The sequence below is a fragment of the Opisthocomus hoazin genome, chromosome 6 (assembly GCF_030867145.1).
Source record: "Opisthocomus hoazin isolate bOpiHoa1 chromosome 6, bOpiHoa1.hap1, whole genome shotgun sequence".
NCBI lineage: Eukaryota > Metazoa > Chordata > Aves > Opisthocomiformes > Opisthocomidae > Opisthocomus > Opisthocomus hoazin.
Window position 1 is genome coordinate 77,204,086 of NC_134419.1, and position 19,840 is coordinate 77,223,925.

At 42.0% G+C, this 19,840-nt stretch overlaps 1 protein-coding gene across 1 annotated transcript in view; it reads right to left on the reverse strand.

The window, feature by feature from the left end:
• The window catches only part of ADAM12 (ADAM metallopeptidase domain 12), a 191,560-nt gene that overhangs the window by 23,318 nt on the left and 148,402 nt on the right, over positions 1 to 19,840 (reverse strand). The window contains exons 12-14 of the mRNA XM_075423915.1: positions 9,852 to 10,029; positions 4,938 to 5,027; positions 3,320 to 3,515 (exon numbers count right to left, since the gene is read on the reverse strand). Of these exons, the coding sequence (XP_075280030.1) occupies positions 3,320 to 3,515; positions 4,938 to 5,027; positions 9,852 to 10,029 (464 nt within the window). The remainder of the gene's footprint in view (positions 1 to 3,319; positions 3,516 to 4,937; positions 5,028 to 9,851; positions 10,030 to 19,840) is intronic.

Below are 19,840 nucleotides of genomic sequence, written 5' to 3' on the forward strand. Positions count from 1 at the left end.
CCTACAGATATTTAGAGGCATTTATAAGGTCCCCTTCTCAGCCTTCTCTTCTCCAGGCTGAACAAGCCCAGTTCCCTCAGCCTTTCCTCGCAGGAGAGATGCTCCAGTCCCCTCATCATCCTCGTAGCCCTCCACTGGACTCTCTCCAGTAGCTCCTCATCTTTCTTGAACTGGGGAGCCCAGCCCCAGGACTGCAGATGGGGCCTCACTAGGGCTGAGTAGAGGGGTAGGAGAACCTCCCTCGACCTACTGGCCACACTCCTCTTAATGCATCCCAGGATTCCATTATGTCAATGTCTGCCATTGGCTCCCCCAAATCATCGCGTTTCTCCCTCAGGGAAATGTAGGAAAACACACTGAGAAACAGCTGCTTTCCTCCCCTAAAGAATAATTTTCTTGTCAATGTAGAAAAAGCCAGGAGTCTAAAGCTGAGAATCTTGTATTCCGTGGCAATCAATAACTTCTCTCTCTGAAGTAGCTTTCTCTGTGTATCTCATTGCTCCCAGAAAATGCCAGTGGAGCACCAGATGTTACACAAACGCACTGCTATCAATGTATCTTTCAGTCACACTGCTATCAATAGGTCCGATCAGTGCAATTTGGTATTTCTGAGCATGAAACAAAAAGGATCACAAGCAGTTGGTGCACGTTGCTCCTGAAAGAACAAAATGATGTGAATTAAGATGAGAAAGGGAGTAGGGAAATTGTGTGTTCTGGGAATGAACTTGGTCTTTAAGAGGAATTTATGGCTTTTTTCAGAGGCTGTCACCAGGTGCTCCTCCCCTCTTTCACTCTGAGCTCTCCATGCTATTGCAGATAGGGAATAGCAATAAGTATTCCTCCATTTGATTTGAATTTATCTGTTGAAAGTAACAAAAAAACCAAGGAAATGCAAGTACATCTTTCTGGAAACAGATTCCTGTTGCTCAGCCTAATACAAACCAGCTCTGACAGTGCTCATCATTTTTCTTTAACGAGATCTAAAAATATTAAGATTGACGTTTATCATTGGGCTACCAGACAGCTGTAATCTGATGAATAAAGAAAGACATACAAAAGAAGACAGTAATAAGGAATTCAAGATACTGAATATTATTTTAAGAAAAGTTATTGTATTTTGTTCTGCATGACCTTCTCCTGCTGGGAAGAAAAAATGAATTAATGTAAATGAACTATGATCTGTTTTCTCTTTATGTTATAGGATTTTTAAAAAAAAACCCACATAACTACTCCTTCACTGCACTCCAACACACACAGTTGTTAAAAACAATTCTAATCAATCACAACAATCTGGTAAAAGGTTTAAATGTATCTTTTTGATATGAAGTCCAGAGACAACATCTTAGAATTTCAAGTCTCTCTTTCTGCTGCGAGCAAGGCTGGAAGGAAATTTTAAAAATCTGTCCCATGACAGTTTTCCAGCTGCGTGGTCCACCTAGCCCTCTTCCCATTCCAGCCCTCATCTGCCAGCTCATACTCCAACCAGATGTGATCCAGTGGTGGATATTCACGTCCCTGGTCTTTAAATCCAGAATGTAGGCCTTGGTTTTTGCTTGAATGCAATCTGCTACACTGCCTGAAGGTTTATTTTACTGGCATTATTTCCAACAATGTGATCAGAATCAAGCCTTTCTGTTCAGGTTTGGCAATGTCCCATCCTCCCTTTCAAAATCTTTATCCTTGGGTGTTCCCAAGACAAATAAGGATATTCCAGTTAAAGTCTGTTTGAGCTCTGTTCTCAGCAAAGTCATCTTTCTCATAAGCAGACCCCCATCGCTTTGACCACTGGAGACTCCATGCACAGCAGTGCCCATATTGCACAGTCCCGAGAAGGAAGACAAGACAGAATGAGGCGAGCCCGGGGGGTTTGGAGGACGTGCTGCCTCAGGAAACAGGCCTGGCAAGGGAGCTGCAGCAATTCAGCTCCCCGACCTTGAGCTGAATTTTTCTCACTGATTGAAGTTATTAACAGTCAGACCGAGTAACTTTCCATGGCATGGGAAACTGCTTCATAAGGAGATTTTTGCTTTCTACAGGAGAAGATGTCTCTGTATGCAGGGGATTAAAAATCCCAGTATGACTAAGACTGGAGGCTATAATTGTACGTGCCTATATGAGCTCATATTAACTCTACGACGCGAGTGGGATTCGGAGGAGTGTATCAGATGCGTGGTTTGTTCCACGTGGAGAGTTTAATTTTGAACTGGAACTCCTCTAACATGTGCTTCTCCCCATACAACCAAGCTAACCTACTTTCTGCATCAGTGGCATTAGTTCTTCAGATCTCTTTAAAAGAAAAATTTTGAATGGTCCAAGTCCCTGTGAAGATAACAGATAAATTCTTCAACAGACTTCTGATGAGGGTTCAGACCAAGGGAAACATCTGTGCGTCATTATATTGATACATAGATTTAGAAACAGAGCTAAAGACGGAGAGATACTGAATTGAAAGAGGTTAAGGGAGTGGAAAATGTTAGTTTAAAAGAAATAATTAAATCTAGCTCTGAACAATGCTTCTCTTCAGGAGAGTTCAAAGTGTTTTTCCCATGTGAGAGAGGGGGCAAATGAGATGCTGAAGGAGACATGACTTGTCCCCAGCGATGCTGGAGGCAATAGCAAAATGCTGAGTTAATACTCGTATTTCGGTGCAAGAGCCACGGGACGTAACAGAAAGCTGAATAGCTTTCATGGGTTATCATCTGTTTAGCATAACCCAAGAGCTCATGCCATTAGATTTTTTGCAAAATTTAAGTAAATTCCCATGGGAGAATAAAATCTCCTTCTGCTTCTGCGCATCCTCTGCTAAGAATACTGTCAGGAGGCAGCTTTACAGGGTGACACCAATCAATAAAACACACAGTGATACCAGAATCTCATGTTAACGTCAAATACTGTATGTTGACAGACATACATGTTTTGCAGATGAGCAATTTGGAGCACAGAAGGAAGTTTCCGTACCAGTCTGAAAAGGGACGCGATTTCAACCTGCCAAGAGCATTCAGCACTTTGTAGGATGACATAAAGCCACATCAGAGCCACTGTTAAATGATTCGTCTAAGTTTACATAGCCATTTGCAGCAGTGCTGCAGAATGAACCTAGTTACTGTTGCTCTCTACCTCCTGCTGCAAGAAATGAACACGACTGCAAATCAAGGAAAAAAATGAATCACAGAATGATTCCCTCATTATTCAGTTCTCCATTTGGGAAAAGAATAGATACAGATTGGTGCTGCGTAAAATTCCTCCAGCCCCATCTGTAATCTCGTGGGGTTCTTTTCAAGCCTGCCTGATAAACAGCAGCCCTGGTTCTCGGACTCACCTTGGCCCCAGAGGGTGACACACTGCTGCTCGTGGGTCTGGCATATACCGTTGTAGCAATAGCCGTCCACCCTGTGGCACGCGTGCCCGTCGTGCAGGTAGACGTTAGCCGGGCAGTGAGGGCTGGCTCCTGTGCAAAACTCTGGCAGATCACAGGAATTGCTCGACTCTCGGCAAGAAATCCCCGCTGGTTTTAACTGCAAAACAAACAAAAACTTTAACTGCTGTAATTCCAATCAGTAAGAGTTAGGCAGCGGTATCACCCCTGCAGCGCATGGACAGCTTTTTCCGCTGGCTCTGCACCAACTGACCGCGGAGGACAGCATAAGGATTACGCAGCTCTTCAAATACATTTATTTGACACACATGGCAAAGGGTTTGGCTGGAAGGAGGGCCAAACTGAACTTGCAGCTGCAAACACGGCTCACAAGGCTCAGGTCAGAAGGTAAATCCAGCCTTTTGTTAGTTTTCAAACATGAACCAAAGTTTCCAGCGTGCCTCCTGCAATCACGCCTAAACATGCAGGCACAGAAACAGCTTGGGCTGTGCTGCAAAGGATGCTCTGTAGCACTGACCAAAAGTCGGACCAGAAACCTTTTGATCCATATGGCTTTAACACCACGCAGTGCCCAAGGCAGCCAGCTGATCCCTTAACACTATGCTATGCGTTATGGTGTGGCTCACGAAGCCACCAGCCCACCCGACTCCGGATTCAGCTACCTGACAGCTTCCCAGAATGGAGGTGCATTTCCTCAGGGATAGGCTGCTCTGTCATGGACATCAAAATCTTCAACAACCAGTCCATGTAACTGTTCCTGTCCTGATTTCCCTGGATAACTACATTTTTCTCAGAGTTGAAGGCAACCTAGCAGGTGATGGTGGAAAGTGGCAAGCTGAAGATTGACTCGTCAACAGCAGCCACAGAAGATGGGTGTGCTCTGGGAGCAGCACTGAATGTTAACAGCATCACCACAGTGCCTTTGGTAAAAAGCACAAAGACGTGAAGACTGATTTTGCTAAAAATCATTTGCTAGCTGTTTCGATAGCTTGCTGCTACGGAGCTTTTAGGCAGATGGCTGCCACAGACACAGTGAAAACTTGCTGAATGCTTTATTAGCCCATATGCAAGAGATGGTCTGAGAATTCAAGAAGGTAAATGCCTGCGGCAAGGTGGTTTTTTATAGTACGTTAGGAGTCCACGAGAGATGATGGTCTGCCATTAAAAATATACCTGCTGTTGACAGAACGAATATTTTAAGAGTTTTCCCATAAAAAGAGGGTCCAACATTTAATAACCGCTCGCCAGAGCACAACATCCATATAAACATAAAAAAATCAAAGCATACAAAAGTTCATGAAAAGAGAAGAGGTTTTGCATGAGCAAATGAAATGGCTACAAATAGCACAGACACCATTAAAAACGTCTGTTGATCTGCTCCTTCAATAACTGTTACAGTTTGAGATTTTTTTTTTTTAATTGCTTACATGAAACGCAAGTGTCATAATACTTAACAATACCAGTTTGCTTGTTCTGCACCCTCGCTTACTGCTCTGCAGCAGTCGGGAAGACTGCAATTCTGCCCACCCCACACAGATGAGACACCTTTCCGCTGGTTCACCTGGCAGTCTTGGCAGCAAAGTCCATGCGCACACACTGCTCCCGGCTTCAAAGTACAGGTGGTGGCATTACAGCAGCGGTTTGTGCATTCCTAGATGGAGGATAAATATAGAGCAGACAACTGTCAGTCACAATGAGCTGTAAATCAAGAGGCTGCATATAGCTCTGCCAAGAAAAGCTAGGCATGAAATACTGAATTATGCATTAAATTCTACAACTTGATCCAAGTCTTGTCTGTCCTTAGATTCAACAAGCTCAATAATTGTAGCAAAACCAGAGAAGCCATCGAGGAAGGCTGGTTTATTCTAGCTACAGGTCTAATCCCAAATATCACAAACAACTCAAGTATGCTGATACCAATCCTGATACAGTAGTACTGTGTATTATTTCCACAAAAATCAGCGGAATGATTCCCCTGCCTCCAGGGAGGATCCAGGACCTGTCTTGCAGTTACTGAGCACCACGACTACAGCTCTCTATTTTGTGATAGATGCTTACCAGGCTTCTGTATTGCATGGAGACTGGTGGCTGCCACAGAGAAGGATGATGACACTATTCCATGTAATCTCTTATCAGGGTATGCCAGTAACAGAGCTTTGAGAAAAGTATGAATTGCATTATCACTGACTGATACATCGCAATTTCACACTTGCGGATTAGACGGTGGCATGTGTGGGCTTTCGCAAACTTTATTCGCCGTAGAATGTGCTGGTAGGAAGTTTCAGAAAATAATGGGTTTGTTTTTCCAAGATTACGCTCACAAGTTGCAAGTTACATCAGCTGCACTGGAATCTCAGCTCTCTAACAAAAACAGCAGCAGATAAAATTGCTCTTCAGCTGTGTTAAGTCAGTTTGCCTTAACAAGGGTTCACTAACAATATAGGGAGCACAGGAAAAATAAGTGGGTTAGAATGGTGTTCGCAGCCTCTTGTTACTTTATGGGCTTTTGTAAAGCTTTCCAACTGGAAGATAGGGCTACCACTGCACTCACAAATAAGGAGGAAAATGCTTCTCAGCATTTCACTGTTTTCTTCGATAATCTCTGCCTGAATATCCAAAGCTAACTGTGCTGCTCCGAAGCAGCAGAACAACTTCCTCCACCTATTTTTGATCATGCCGGAAGGCAGCAGGTTACGCAAATATTTCTGTGCAGCTGCTGTATTTAAGAAGTACCATTCCTCTGCACAGAAGCACGGTTTATAAATTCACCTCAACAGCAATCTGAGAAAAGCAGAATGGAGGAAAGCAATGTCAGTCCAATTAAGGCACCTCTGAAACAGTCAGCTCCTGTACCCCATCATCTGGCCCTGCACCCGCCAGCCATGGAAAGCCATCGGCATTCCACAGACAGCTTGGGATAAAGGCACAGCTCTTTGAATGATGCTACTGCAGCCTTTGAAACTTCCAATTGCTCGCTCACTTATTACTCATTCTGGGGAATGAGCTTGGTAAATCGTTTTTGTGCCTGGGCTATTAAATTGTCAGGAATGGTTTTAACATAAACAGGCAAGCAAACAGAAAAGGCTCAGAAGGCTTTCAGAGGCTGGAAGCTGCCACCTGAAACTACTGCTGTGTCGCAGTTTATTATTATTAGTTATTATTAGTAACAACAGCAATGATGGGAGTTGGGTTTCTTGGTGGAGGTCTCCTGGGCTCATCCCAGCATCTCACACAGACTAACACGACAACAGTTCTAGCATCACCTACACGATGCCAGATACTGTGGACAGGACATCTTGCCTCCACCCCTCCTTTTCTGAGAACACAAGACAGATCATGTTGGGTCAGCCTATAACCCTTCTAGCCTTGCGTCCTCCTGACAGCAGCCAGCAGAAGATGCTTAAGGACCAGAATGCGAACACACATACATGATACCTTCCTAGTGTCTTGGCTTTCCCTTGGCTCTGCGGACATTTTTAGCACCTGTAACATTCAGTGGAAAGGAACTGGCAAGTAAGCGACACTGTCTGGGGAGCAGGTCCTTCTGCTATTTGAAACCTGCCATTTTCTAACTTCATTTGCACAGTTCTTGTCGGCGGGCCATCGCTCGCTACTCACTCTTTCCATTTCATCCACCATTTTATCAACTTCTGTAGCATTTTCCTTCATTTTCTTCTTTTCCTGCCAGAGTTTCTCCAAACTTTGAACCTCCTTATTGCTTTTCTTTCAACGTTTTTCATTCTGCTTTATCCTTCCTGAGAGTGGGGAGGGGTAGGAAAACACTGCACACGCAGTTTGAGATGCAGAACACTGCAGATTTATAGAGGCCGCCCAGTGCTTTGTTTTGTTTTCCTCTTTCTTCCCTAGTAATTTCTAAACAGCCTACTTACCTTTTAGACCACTCTTAAGCACTGGGCTGACATTTTCATGAGACTATTTATTGCAATATCAAGTCTTGTTCCTCTACGGTGAGAGTCCGCTCAGAGTCAATCATCTTAGATGTGATGTTTGGAATGTGCATCGCTCCGCACTGAATCCCATTCGTCATCTTAATGCCCAGTCCAGCTGTCTCAGAAGGTTCCTCTGCAGTTCTTCACAGCCAGCTTCCATCTCTACCATCCTAACTAATATCATCAGCAAATGCAAGACTGTTTCTCTTCCCAGGCTGTTTATGAATATGCTGAATTGTGTAGTCCCCAGGACACATCTCATGGATACATCACAGCAGATGTCCTTCCGCTGCATAAAATGGATGATTTATACCTGCTTGTATTTCCTTAAGGTCTTCTAACCCAACTTCTGCCCACGCAATATTCTCTCATCCTACAGTTGCTTAGTCTCCTAAAGAGGCTTTGGTGAAAGGCTTTGGTCTAAAGCCTCTCTGAACTCCTAACAGGCTGCAATAACAGCATCGTCCCTTTCCCCCCACTTGTTAAGTCCTTCAGAGCACGGAGATAGGTTTGTCAGACAAGATTTCCTGGCACAAAAGCCGTGTTGACTCGTCCCTAGCGTGTCACAGCTCTTCAGGCGCTAGCTCTTAATTACATTTGGAAGTAATTTGTCTGACTTCTGATCTACCGATTTGTAGTCTGCTGATTCCCCTCGCAGCCTGTTATAAAGTCAGCCACATTTGTCACCTTTCAGTTCTCAGGGACTTAGGATTATTTTTTTTTTTCTCCCCCACCTTCTTCTGTCTTTCCATGTGTAATCTACTTTAACTCTCCTTCCACAGACACTGTGGCATGTCAGACACATTTGGTAACACAATCCAAAATGAAGTTGGATACTAGTATCATCGTATCATCCTTGGGCAGGTCTTGCACACTTGGCCTGGTGGTGGGGATGCTGGCATCCATCATATTCCAGAAGACGACCAGAGTCTGATGCACCTGAGACTGTAGCATGGATAGAGGCGGTCACACAGTCCCTGCTCCCTTAGTAGTTCCAGACTTGTCTGAAGGGAGAGAAGTGTGCTACAGCCACACCTCCCCACCCTCATGCATCCATTGCTGTCCTACTGCTAAGGAACGTCACAGAGCTCAACGCAGGGCTAATATTTTACTTAAAGTAGAACTATCCCTACCAACCACCTACATCTACATATTCAGACTGATATTTAATTCTGACCACTGATAAAATACAATGAGCGTACGTTACTGTGCAGCTTTTCAAGCCATAACATACTGCAACACTATTGACAAAACTCAGCTGGTATAAATGACTGGACAGTGAATTATTAACTAATCTAACAGGTTTTCTGGTACCACTCAGATTATAGCAGTAAATTCCAAATTAATTTAACTGAGCCCAGGATGCAGTTTTCCAGTATAATGAAAAAGGAAAAACATAGAAAGAAGAGGCAAATTATCAGTGCTTGCTGACGTTAAGTGGCTTTGACTTGAAAAGGTATCACAAACATTCAAAAGTGAAAATGAGAAAGATAACTGGGTTAGAAAGACATTTGCAAGCTGCTTGCACTCTCTTGACTTTAAACAAGAAGATAAGCCTGCTTCCTCCAACCTTGTTACCCTAAAGAATGAGTGAACTGCCAGGAAATCCTTATGGCTTGTGTAAATCCAATACACTGCATAGACAGGATACAGCAATATCTCGCTGTTTCAACTGCCCCGATCTGTTTTGTCTGCAGAACCATATTTATCAGAGGAAACAAATCCCTCATCTGCTGATGTATTTAATTCAGATAATCTGACAGAAATTCAACACAGCCAATGAGCATGGGAAGCCAAAGGGGTAAGGAAGTCGTCTCCGATATTATTTGACCCACCAGGTTTTGCCTATCTCCCCCTCATCTGAGCAGTCCTCTGACATATTCACTAAACCAAATGGAATGAGCTTTGAAGTAGGAGTAATGTTTTTGGGAGGCAGCAAAGGCTATTTCTGTTCGCAAGGTAATTGTCTAGAGGCAAAGGAAAATCTCATAGTGAAGGAGGGAAAGGTCTTGTCCCTAAAAACTGAAGCTGGCTGCAATGAAAAAATACCGAGGCGATATTAATGTTTACATAACTATTTATATTTATATTAATATAAATATATGAGTGGTTTCTCATACATGGAAACAAACTTTCAATTAATGCATGGTATGTTAAGCAATTTGAGCAATGTTAACAAATTTGTTTTGAGTTTCCTTATTAGCTAATACTTCAAGGAATTTCTGTTGTTAGGAACGTGAGAGTTAGTGATGGTTAGTCCATTGGACAAGCCATGAGAGAGTTTGCTCAGCAAATTGAGCACATTCTTAACTAAAGCCCTGCTTGAACTTTAGCAACTCAAATGCAAGTCAGGCAGAAACTCCCCGCATTTCTGAGGACTCTAAGGCTTAAGGTGATCAGATGATAGAAACAGAGAAGGGAGAGTTTTGTTCTACACCAAACAGCGTTAAACATGCCAAACCCATTCTTTACTGTTCAAAACCTGCAGGCAGGAGGTGAGCAGTAATTCTCGGGTGACGTCTTACATCAGGCTCCCCACAGTCGCACTCCTCTCCGTCTTCCACGTAGCCATTCCCACACTTGGGTCCACCAAAGGACTCCTTGACTTCAGGCAAGTTAAACAGGCACATTCCCACTCCTTTTTCCAGGCTGTTTTCCAGGTCCTTTCTACTGCAGCTACTGAATACCATGGGAAATGGATAGCTAGAAGAAAAATAAACAGAGACAAAAAAAAAAGGTGGTATTATCAGCTGAAAACATCTCTTTCCAGTCATGCTGGTGACCTTTTAGCACATCTGTGCACAAGCAAGAAGACTGTGTTCTTTTCTTTAACCCTTTAATACAGGATTGAGATATAGCAACTCACTGTAAAATTGAGCCAAAAACATTTATAATAATTTCTGACTATGAGGAAGGGAATTTCCATAATTTTCACTTAAGTTTGTAGCTGCTGTCAGGTATTGGAAGTGTTCACATTTGGAATTCCTTGTCCCACTTTTGCATATGCAGTTGTAGAGCAAATTTGACCGTGAGCCTAAAGAAATGCTGGGCTTGTAAGGAGGATTCCCGCATTTACAGGCCTGCAAAACAGCCCAATCTTCTTGGAAAATTTAGTCTTAAGTGGCAAATTCATTCCTCTTGCTCTGCAGGATGGCAAACTTCCTGCTCTTTTCAGGAAAAAAAAAAAATAGAGAAAAACACCGAGTTACTTGATAAGAGCCTGCTTCTGCAATTCATCAAAGTTGAGCTTGGGAGCTGCGTGATTCAAGCAAATACACTTCTTATTTTAAATCAGGATGACTGTAAAGAGAGTACTGAAAATACCCATATTGTGAATTCACACTGCAGAGAGCAGGATTTGGCCCTGCTGTGCAGGCACATAGCAGCTTTAATTTCTTTTGTCAAACACATGGACAATGTTAGCAAAATGATCCAGTGTAGTACAAATATCACCAGGTAATCCGTGTTTTTCTGTTGGAAGACTTCATTCCATTTTAACTAATAAATGTCTGCAGTCTGACTCACAGATAGGAGACAAACTGACACCTGGATCTGGCCATCAGTGTCATGTCCCAAAGTCTGCTCCGCCCTCTCTGCGCCGAGAGGTGCACATGGTTACGCTGAATCTGCATCACAACCAAGTCACAGAACAACATCTCCCTTAAGACTTGGTACTTTCATCACTGCTGCACCATGGTCCAGCAGTATTTCACCGTTATGGCAGCACAGGGAGCCAACCTGATAATGACTGGACTTTATTCACTGAATGCTTTGCATCACTCATGTGTTATTAGGGCATAATCTTCGCAGACAAGCAAGAGAATAGATGGAAGTTCTGCACTGCTGAACTTCAGACTGCGATGCATCTACTGTTATTTCTAATATCCTGAAATGAAAAGCTTGCTCTGTGAATGACAATGTCTATAGGTATCAGAAAGGGATCACTTCTATTAAAAAAATAAATGTTTGACAATTACAAATGCAACAGAACTTCCCATAAGGATGTTAATTAGGATCTTCTAGAAAGTTTATGGGTACCTTACAGAGCAGAATTTATTTTGTGCCTATTTAAAATCACCTCTTTTACAGATTCTTTTGCAATAAAACAGCCAGCTCATTGGAAAAGAACATAAACATAACTCTTAAGAAGAAAATAGTTTTTGTGTATCACTATAGGGCTTGTCTAACTAAACAGTTCTGTGATTCACTGACGTATGACCAGAAAGTTAATAGGCATCTCCACTTACAAAGCTGATTTCTGGAAAATATCAATGTTTAGGCAAAATGACAGAGTCTAAGATAAATAAAAAAATTTCAGAATAGCTTGAGGTAGGAGTCAGGCTGCTGGCTGCAGCTCTGGGCCCCAAGGGAAACCAGTGAAGGTACTTCGAGTAATGGAAACCTCCTACTGATGATTTTATACTGAAATATGTCATGGAGACGTTCTTAACAGGACACCACAAACTCTTGTCCTATTCTTAGCCTGATTAGAAAAAACCCCACAAAATTTTGTGTATGTGATGATGAACAAGCAGATGGATGTACACTACTATCAAACACCAGCAAAAATGCCAAAAATCCAGATACATCTGACTGATGAATCCTGCACAAAATACATGAGTGCTTGATCAGACATGATCCTCATATCAAAGTATGAATAAATGAATACTGCATCATCCAGGCAAGATCCTTCACTTCAGCCACACGGATTTACTTTGATATCCACGGAGATGAACACAGGGAGACATGTGCACCTTACACAGACTGAAATCAATTCAGGAACACAAATGATGCACTTTTCCCTGTGCCGTATGTCTCAGCCACTCAGGGATCATGAGAATAGCTCACCAGTCAAAATCGTCAGTATTTCAGGGCTGTTCCTTTGTATCCATGAATGCTCAGGGTCCTTTGCATGAATGTGAGATGTGTCTGTCCATCACCGGCAGAACAGACTGCTTACTCTGTACCAGAGGTGAAATAATGTCATTCTTAATGAATGAGGTTTCTGTTTCCCCTCAAAGGAACTTCAAGCTGTTTCCTATTTTGAACTAAGAGATCCATTCATCTTCTGGCTTTTCCTGCTCTTGACGCTGATTTCCTCAGCTGACATCAGTGCAGCACATGTTGTTTGATGAAATTTTCTGAAAATACTTTTTCTTTACCAAATAAGCCCAAAATAAAGCAATACAACACCAGAGATGAACCCAACAAGTGGAAACAGAGAGCAACGGAAGGGTAACCACACCATGCAAGAGAAGATCCCACATCAATTGATGCCAGCTGGTATTTCATTGGAAACATAATTGATCTTTAATACTGTGATATTCTGACACACAACCATTCTCCATTTTTTTTGACAAAAAAAATTCCGTGTAACAGCCACAGCATTTGATCATTGTGATTTTTCGGCTACATTTTGGCGGTCTTTGCAAATTTTAAAGCTGTTTCATCAGGAGCATGAAATCCCTGGCAGATGGGAAGGGAAGCTACAGATATCAGATGTCAGTAGCATTAGGCAGAATGTTGGAGTGAATCTGGAGCTTGTGCAAAATGATGAAGGAATGGTCATGTGAAAGAAACTCATCCTCTGAACAAATGCAGCAAGCTTCCTCACGCTACTCTGTTAAGAGGCTTCAGACCTCACCTGGAAGGACTACCTTTGGGTGGGAAAAGGTAACGGGGTCTCCACAGTCAAGTCAATCCTTGACCTGTCTCCAAGATTTCAGTAACATGCTAAACAGGGATATTTGTGCTTTCTGTGGTAGCTCAGACACTTATGATATTGGAAAAACCTTTAGCTACCAGCTCGTATAGGCCATTGAGAACCTTCCAGAGGCAAAAAATTCATTACCAGTCAGTATATTCCATTATCCTTCACTCAAGATATTTTCTTTTACAGATCCTTACCTTTCTGCAGTTGGGAAGAGAAAGGAAACTTTAGTCCAGCCTAGTTCCTGTTCTAAGATGTTGAATAGCCCACACATTTTCTACACTGTTTGAATCTGTAGATTTAATACACAATGGATCGTTTTGTCAAACCATTCTGGCTGTGGGTACAACTCTACAGAACTCAAATCGTGATCACCACTACATCAGCCTCTTCAGTGGGTTTACAGCAAGGAAAATAGTTTCAGAGTCTTTCTTCCCCTCTTGAATCCACAGCGTTCCTCACTGTCTCCTTGGTGCTTAAAAGATGCGCTTAACCTCAAGCACTGAATATCTTAGTTCCCAGCAAAAATAGCTTTGACTGCTCCTGCTTCACAGTAGTGAGAGGATGCCTGGTAATTGATTCCTTTAGAAACAGAGTCTGGTCTTGTCCCATTCATTTATATTTCAAGCACTCAAGCCATTCAAATGCCAGTTTCCTTTATGTAGTTTTGCATTTAGCCTGTATTAGAAGGCTCCTTTCATTAACGAAGTGAAGAGGCATCATCACTGAGTCAAGTCCCTTTTAACAATAGAGGGTTCTTTGTACTAGCATCGTGTTGCCCAGCATAGGCTTTTTTTTGTATGAACTATGAAAGTTCATCTCCATCATCTCCATTTCAGACACATTCCCCTTCCTAACGGGCTGAATAACAAGAGAGTACAAGCACAGAAACAGAGAGAGTCACTGCCGCAGAAAATTCTAGTCTTAAGAGATCAGACAGCCAAAGCATTCAGGAGAAGCAGAGCGGCTACTGATTCATGTGGTGTAATGCAGCAGATCACCTACAGACCTAGCACCAATACCACTGCTGAAGCTGGTGTGCCATGTTTGCCATTGCTGTCTTTCCCATTGCTCTGTCTGGAAAAGGCCTGGAGGGGCACTGACTTGGGCTGCAGGAGATCTTTGTGCCATTCCAACCCCCAGCACTGCATTGCAGCAGTGCCTTGGGAAAGCCATCTGAATTGAAACTCCCTCGGTTCCTCCAAACCCTGTCTATCTACATCTTTAGGCATCTGAACGTTGAGTACCTTGGATCTACCTCCTCTGTGTTCTTCCACTATAAAACACAACATACATTGGTGTTTCTCAAGAAGCTTCACTGAAGCAATGACACCATGAATCCTTCTGGCCATTCTCTATGCTTTGCACAGAAGGATAAACTGCAGGTTCACAATATCCTGAAAACTAACATTTTAATTATTATGATTGTCACTATCCAATCTCTGGGTTTTTTCTCATTCAAGAACTGCAGGACTTTTATGAAATACCTGCCTTGTTCTCTCCAAAATGTGGGTATATATACACACACATATTATACGTATATATAAATTATATAACTGTTCATAGGTTTTATTTATTCCAGTTCATATCACAACCTGATTATTCAGCATTATGGCAATGTTTGTATAGAGCCTTCTACCAAAAGGCCCCGAAGTGTTTTACAATTATTCACTCAATTAAAATGCACAACAGCCCCAAAGAGCTCTATTAAGTACCACCAGGCCTTCCTCCCTGAGGTAATATGATAATTGGAGATTATATTAATTTTAAAAGGGCATTTTCATTTTCTGAAGTGTACTTATTGAAACAACTGTTGACTAGCTAATTTCTAAAGGTGCAGAAAACTGGCACCGGGCTTTGTCCAGAATGCTTCAAAAATGAAGCCTGAGAGGCCATATCTAGAAATAGCTAAGGCATCAACTGTGCTTTTTAGGAGCATGAAGGTGCTGAAAGACAAGAAGGGTGCTGAGTCCCAGCCCTCCAAGTCAGAAATGTCACTAGTCAAGCACCTGAATTTCCAACACCTGCCATGACAACATCTTGTCTGAACTGAACAACGCAGCATCTGTTTGAGTCTGTCTTGACTCTAGGGACCTTTGAGATTCACAAATATGAATACTTACTCTCCTTATTCTCCAAAATTCTTGATTTTTGGCTGCACAGTGGCTCATTTACAGCTGGAGAGGAGAGCAATTCATATCCTTTTATTGCAGAGAGAAGATGTGAATTTGAGCTCCCTCTTGTTCAGACTCTGTAGAAAGACTTACATGCAAATGTGCAGCTTTTCTGTTTCATAACCCGGTCTTAGGAACCTAAAAATAGGGGGTTTTAATTTAAAAAATAGAGATAGGCTTGCTTTCGTTAGTTCAGGTATAAGTGATTTTTCTGTAAAAAATTGTCAGCAGTAAAAAAAGTAACACAAGAATAAACCTCTCAAAGGTAGAAGCTCAAATGACATGAATGTTTCTAGACCCAATGAGGTGTTGATTTCAAGGAACAATGACAATTTTCCAGCCTCCTCTAACTCCTGATCTAATTGACGCAATTCTTTCCCACTAAAAAGTATCCCTCTTGGTTTTAACCTTCTAGACATTATTACTGTTCTCCATCTCTCGGAAACAACTTTTTATGGTCTCCTCAGAGACATGAGCCTACTAGAATAAAACTGAATTTGCTATTAGATGACATTTTTTGACACTTCAGCTATTCTGTACATCATGTATGTTAATGAATTAGTAAGCATAAAGAACCTCACAGAATTAGGTATTAAGCAGGAGATAAAATCCAGTTTTCTTTGATATTGAAATAGGTGTTCAAATACTACAGATCCCTTCGTGTATCAAGTTCTGTCATTACGCACTATTTCACATGCCTCATGTCTTAATAGCAATTGTTTAAAATTAGACCAGTGGCATAATATGGAAGGGATTTTTAATCTATTATTTAAACAACGTCTTCATTTCTAAGTACTGCTGAGGGAGCAAGACACAAATGCAGTTTTAAAGTAGATCCCAGAGGCGCAATAAAGTGAGACCCTAAAGGTATCTGCAGACTCTCTCCCACCCAAAGCCTTTGCAAACGGCAAACACCCAGGACAGTTAGGAGGAGGGGGTAATCTGGAGGACTCTTTGAGCTCCTGGAAGATGTGCAGACCCTTGCAAGTAGCACATGACAGAGCTTTGCACAAGACAGCAGTCCCAGAACCGATGGGGCACACTTTTCAGCGGTGTCGGAAGGATTTAGCTAAAAATGTAGGGTGGTTTTATATACATATATATATATATAAAAGTATTGAAATGGGAAGTTTGCTTCAACAGGCAGTAGATGTCTGACAACTTATACTTATTTTTCCAGCCTATTTTTCATTCTCTTGCTCCTCTTTTATAGTTTTAATCCCTAGAGCATCCATAAAGTAGAGCACGGAATTGGGCCATGTAGTTACACATGACATCAAAGCTCTTGCTGTCTGAGTTCATGGTCAGTGATTTAAAAACAAGCCTGGATTTCTCCTACAGCTTTTGTCATGTTCACTACACGGTAGTTTTTACAGTTCCAATAAATAACTGTGACTATGTCACACTAGTGGTTAATTTAATTGATGCATAGTGGCAATGGCTCGTTGTGCTACAATGAAATTTCCAGGGTTATTGAAAAGAAAGTCTTTCCAAGTAAATGTTTAAACTTCACACACAAATGCTTTAGGTTCATGTTAATTTGGCCCTGGGGATGGTGCAGATTCCCCGAACGCATTCAAGTAATCTCCCTTCAGGTGTCTAGATTGGATTGCCATAGCCCCAGCTGAGACTCAACCTCTCCCATTACACTGAAGGTGAAAATTTAGCTACCTGAAATATTTAAAAGGGCAGATTTATAATACTGACTGGGGGACTTCAGGGCAGAAAGCAGCGATGAAACAAATGGCTGGGTGGTTCAGAAAAATACTTTCTGCAAAAGAACAACACTTAATGGCTTTATACAGTACACACTGTCATTGCTTGATCTTTCTGCAGTCACAAAAGTGCCAAATAAAACATTATTAGCAGTTACTTTTAGTTTGACAAATGTACGGTCAGAGAAGTTTTTTCTTGTTGAGAGGCCTATTGTGACTTTCCTTTCTGTGTTCTGAGGGTGAAGCAATACTAAACCAATTTATCAATCCTGACAGTATTCTGACTGTATACTGGAGTTATCTGCATTGCAAAAGCTCTATGGGAATTGAACTCAGACAACTGTTCTTCCTGCTGGAAACCAGACAGCCAAGGAAAGTAGCTATAATCAGTTTGAATTTGCCTCTGGCTCATCTTTTGCTCTGGTTCCTTTTAGACCACTACCTCATTAATAAAAATTTGCTGGATTGCTGAGAGTTCAGGTTTCACAATCTACTACTTGAAATTTGAGGTTAATCCAATGCTGACTACAGTAAAAGTAGAAAAGCAACACGTAGCAGAGGGAGGGATGAAAAGCCCAGGTCAGGTCTGGTCCCAGGCTAAGGAAAAGCAGGGCAGCAGGCGTACCGTGCCTGCCAGCAGTTGCTGATGATGAAGGAAACCGTAGACAAGAAGCACAACCAGAATGCCCTATGTTTAAATTTCTCACACAAAACACAACACCCTCAGCACACGAAAAGCAAACGAAGACAAACAGTCCATCCCGTTCTCAGAATACCTTGCCGAAGACCAGCTTCCCACAGATTTCTGGTTAGATACCAGGCACTGTTTGACCTGGCTTGAAATGCTACATTCTGATTTTCTGCTTTGAAAAACCTTGGAATTGTTTTTTAAATGGGTCAGGAGCAGATTGGGAGGAAAAAAAAATCTGACTTTGGGAACTCAGTTTTGAGAGGATCATGTTATAGAGAGCATGCTAGGGTAAGGGTTTTCAAAAACCAAAGCAGACCAGACAGAAGGGAATATCAAACCCAAATTGTAATACAGAGAAGTCAATCCATGGTATTTATTTATGAATATTTCCCCCTTTCACCAGTACAAGCTCCTGTCCTGTTTGTGTGTTGGACTTGATGATCTTAGAGGTCTTTTCCAACATTAATGATTCTATGATTCTTTCCTAAACACACCTCCTGATATACTGCACCCTAAAGAACAAACGAAGCACACAGTTATCCCCCCGGCCAATGCGATCAGTGTGACCAGCTTGATTTAAAGACTTGCCGTGCTGTGGGTACTTGACCTCAGCAGATGGATTTGGGCAAGGATGAGCCTGTACATCCGGTGAGCAGATTGAATGACCACAAGTTAAGGCACAAGGACTCTGAGGAGGGTTGAACCTCACAAGGAGGAACCCATGCCAGAGAGAAGAGCTTCGGGAAGCAGCCCTCTAGACAAAGCACATGAAGAAGCAGCCCACTGGGAAGAGCAGCAGCAGAAGCACCAAGAGAATGAAGCCTATGGAAATGCCAGACAGTGAGGCCTGGGTGCTAGAGAAAAGCATCTGAGCCCTGCAAAACGCTGGAAATTACATATACCTGGGGGACAGGCTTGTATTGATTTAACTTAACATCTGTACTACCTGGTCTTTTAATAAATCAGGACTTCAAGACAGGAGTATCTGACTTGCAAGCAGCATAGCGCAATTTTTTTTCTTTTAGAAGATCCAAAGGAAGGTATAGCAGTGTCAGAAATTAGACTGCATTCCCCCAGCATTTCCACCTTCCCTTCTGCTACAACATAAGCACTGAGAAAAGAGCAGTTTATCCCATACCACCTAAATCACCTCAGACCGATGGAAGTGGAATTCTTTAAAAAAAATAATTCATAAGTATAAAATAACAACCAATCACTTTGTCTTCCCTCTTCCACAGAGCTTGAACAAAGAAAATAAACTAACTAGGAGCAACATTGTATGTAATCACCGTTTCAAGCCCTGAGAAAAGAACAGATCCAGCCATGATCTGAGACTTAGGGATCCTTAAGGGAGCAAATTAAAACTTTCACTCACAGGAACGAAAGGCTTCTGAGAAATCTAAAGGAATCCACAGGTATCCTGATGAAATCCTGGCCTTATTGAAGTCCACGGGAGCTTTCCTATCAACTTTGAGGGAACCTGGATTTCACATCTAATTCTGGTTGGCTGCCAGGACAACATCAAAGATGAAGATGAATGCAGTTTCCACACTATCTTAGAAGAAGCCAGAAAGGCTCCCTAGGACACCAAAGTTATTTCACCTCTTTATTTTCAGTGCCTTTACACTGAAATAGGTGGTTGCTTATCTTCGTCTCACCACTGGGGCTGTGCCATTCAGTTTTAAAAAGCTGAAATGGAGCCTACCTGCATTTCTGACACACGAATCCCACAGTAAATGTGTCTGGGACTTCGTAATAGGCTTTGTCATTAGAAATGAAAAAGAATGACTTGGCAGGAAGCAATTGTTGGGGTAAAATGGACATCTTCCCTCTCTGAATTTTAAATGTTTTGCACATCTATCCCAGGCACAAAAGACTCTGTGATTCCCATGACAACTGTGGCAAATGCAGCTGTAGGCATCATTTAATTACAGTGATTCAGCCTTCCAAGTCAACATCAATTCCTTAAAGTGCTTCAGGGCATACAACACGTGTTCAAAAAGGAGCATTCGTGTGACCTTAAGAATACGCCCTTTAAGGTATGTTTCCATTTATACTCTGGGAATTTGGAATTCATTAACACCAATTAAAACTGGACATTGTGTGCTTAATTCTCCATGCACTTCACTACAGATTTATCCCTGCAGGTTGAAAAGGGTTTTTTTGATGAAACAGAAAGCTAAGATAAAGGAAAATGTCCTTCTATGATTTGTTCTCATGGGTC